This window comes from Electrophorus electricus, chromosome 13 (assembly GCF_041902795.1).
Source record: "Electrophorus electricus isolate QZ-2024a chromosome 13, ASM4190279v1, whole genome shotgun sequence".
Lineage (NCBI taxonomy): Eukaryota > Metazoa > Chordata > Actinopteri > Gymnotiformes > Gymnotidae > Electrophorus > Electrophorus electricus.
The window spans coordinates 837,501-840,000 of record NC_137509.1 but is presented as its reverse complement, the minus strand read 5'-3'; the positions used below and the strand labels follow the sequence as shown (position 1 = coordinate 840,000).

Below are 2,500 nucleotides of genomic sequence, written 5' to 3'. Positions count from 1 at the left end.
CACACACACACACACACACATATATGAATGAACACACATACCCACACACACACACATATATATGAATGCACACATACCCACACACACCCACACACACACACACACACACACACACACTAACCCGGAGCACCATCTTGAGTTTGAGTGTGCTGTTGGGGGCGGAGCTGTTGAGAGGGAGCTGCTGTGTCTGTGTCATGTCCTCGTCTGCTAGCAGATCTGCCAACGCTACTCGCACACCTCCCAGCATGCACTTGTGTTTATCATCCTTTACCTGAAACAGTAATGGCAGCTACTTTGAGTAACATGAACAAACACACACACACACACACCTCCATGGTCCTCTTATGTCTGTGCATTTTATAACATGGAGAGGAAATTGTGCCAAATTGAAATGTAATCACAACAGTGGAACCACATGATATATAAGACACACATAACGTTACTTTCGATAGTAACCAGTGGTAAAATGAAAAGCAAAGCCCCTCATACAGTTACACTATTACACTGTTACACAGTTAGACAGTCACACTGTAATACTGTTAGACAATTACATTATTACACTGTTACACAGATACACTGTAATACTGTTAAAGGTTCATTGTTAAACAGTTACACTGTTAAACTGTTATACTGTTACACAGTTACATTGTTCTCACATTGTTTGATCTCCTACAATACATGACGATATAAGGGGCTTCGTACTTAAAAACCCAAAAGCTGAGTTTAATACAAATTTAATACAATAATGTAACCAAGCCAGAACTGTACAGCTCTCCATTCCAAATGCACATCTCACGGAGACTCAATCATTACCGTGAAAACAGTGAAACTGCACACGAGATTGGGTGTGACATGCAGTAACACGCAAAAAAAAGAGAAAAATGAAAAATAAAAGCTCCTTGACACTCAGTGTCTTAACAGAAATGCAGTCAGTTCACAGCTGTGTCCACTGTTTGCAGTTCTGAACATGCCAGAACAAAACATAATACACATCAGTGCATTTCAGTCAGGAACAGTGCAGTGTTTTTGCCCCACTGTAACGTAATCACTGTCCAATCACAACCCGGTCTGTGTGTGTTTCGTACCGCCACCTGAAGCTCCTGAGTACGGGGGTTATGGACCAAGAAGTGGAATGCTTCCTCCCACAAGGGGTCACATGTCCTGTAGCGCACCTGAAACCAGTATTGTGCGATTTTCAGTACTGTTACAGTGTAAGTGTTGCTGTGATGCTCAGTGCTGTTACAGTGTAAGTGTTGCTGTGATGCTCAGTGCTGTTACAGTGTAAGTGTTGCTGTGATGCTCAGTGCTGTTACAGTGTAAGTGTTGTAGTGGCTTTCAGTACTGTTACAGTGTAAGTGTTGCTGTGATGTTCAGTACTGTTACAATTTAAGTGTTGTGGCACTGATATTGTGCGTCCTCACCTTGCTCTCGTAGGTCTTCTGGCCCACTGTGAGTTCTACATAGGGGTTTGGTTCAGTGTTGACTTTCCTTCCAGACTGCAAATGAACAAATGAAACACAACATTAGTGTGACCATTAACACAAAGACACCCAGAAACAACTATTCACACATAAATAACTAACCCCAAAGATAAAACTATTCACACATGTATAACTAACCCCAAAGATAAAACTATTCATACATGTATAACTAACCCCAAAGATAAAACTATTCATACTAGGGGTGGGACTTTAAGGCGTTAATTTTGATTAATTAATTAGAGGGAAAATAACAAAAGAAAAAATTTAAAGCATTTTAATCACACTTTTGCACCGTGGAACGTTTCTCAGTGCACGAGTTCCAGGCATACAGATTATATTGACGCACAATGTGATGAGCATGATGGAGATGACGGAAGAGGCTACGCTGGTGGATGGGAAATTTAAATACAAGAAACGTCCAGATGGAAGTACAAACAAAAATGTTGTTATTTGCACTTTATGCAGGAAGGAGTTTGCTTATCACAGGAGCACTTCCACCCTTCGTTACCACCTCAACGCAAAACATGTTGAGGCCAGCGCACAGGTCAGTAATGTTAACTTAGCTGCTAAATGTGATAGTATTCCTAGTACGAGCAAACAGTGTCGCCAGTCAACAGTCGACCACATGTCGGGGTTCACATTCAGAAACAAAATGTCAAAGTCCACATCAGACAAATTGACCAATTCACTGGCGAGATGGATTGCTGTGGACTGTAGACCGCTCTCTGTGGTCGAAGATAAAGGGTTACAAGAGACGCTGCAAATTGCGTCAGCTGATACAAGTTACGAACTGCCGTCCAGAAAGAAAATGTGGAAAAACATCCAGCAGCTGTATGAGGAAAGGGAAGTAAAACAGGTGCTTGTGAAGAGCGCCACACATGTGCCTCTGACTGGGGATCACTGGACCTCTGTTAGCAACAAGAATTATCTTGGTGTGACAGCTCATATTATAGATGATGAATGGAAGGTCCAGTCCTTCGCTTTGAGCGTGCAGAAGACCACTTCTAGGCACTGTGGAG

The 2,500-nt window shown here is 42.1% G+C and overlaps 1 protein-coding gene and 1 pseudogene across 11 annotated transcripts in view; one reads left to right on the top strand and one right to left on the bottom strand.

Annotated features, from left to right (window-relative positions):
* Positions 1 to 2,500, bottom strand: part of esyt2b (extended synaptotagmin-like protein 2b) — a 44,407-nt gene that overhangs the window by 4,405 nt on the left and 37,502 nt on the right. For 9 of the 11 annotated variants that reach the window (XM_081695299.1, XM_081695297.1, XM_081695293.1 and 6 more), the window contains 3 exons: positions 1,422 to 1,496; positions 1,086 to 1,172; positions 122 to 271 (listed from right to left, as the gene is read on the bottom strand). In XM_081695299.1, the coding sequence (XP_081551425.1) occupies positions 122 to 271; positions 1,086 to 1,172; positions 1,422 to 1,496 (312 nt within the window). The remainder of the gene's footprint in view (positions 1 to 121; positions 272 to 1,085; positions 1,173 to 1,421; positions 1,497 to 2,500) is intronic. The other 2 variants (XM_081695295.1, XM_081695300.1) reach the window with 1 other exon arrangement.
* Positions 1,503 to 2,500, top strand: part of LOC145643570 (E3 SUMO-protein ligase ZBED1-like) — a 2,010-nt pseudogene continuing 1,012 nt past the window's right edge.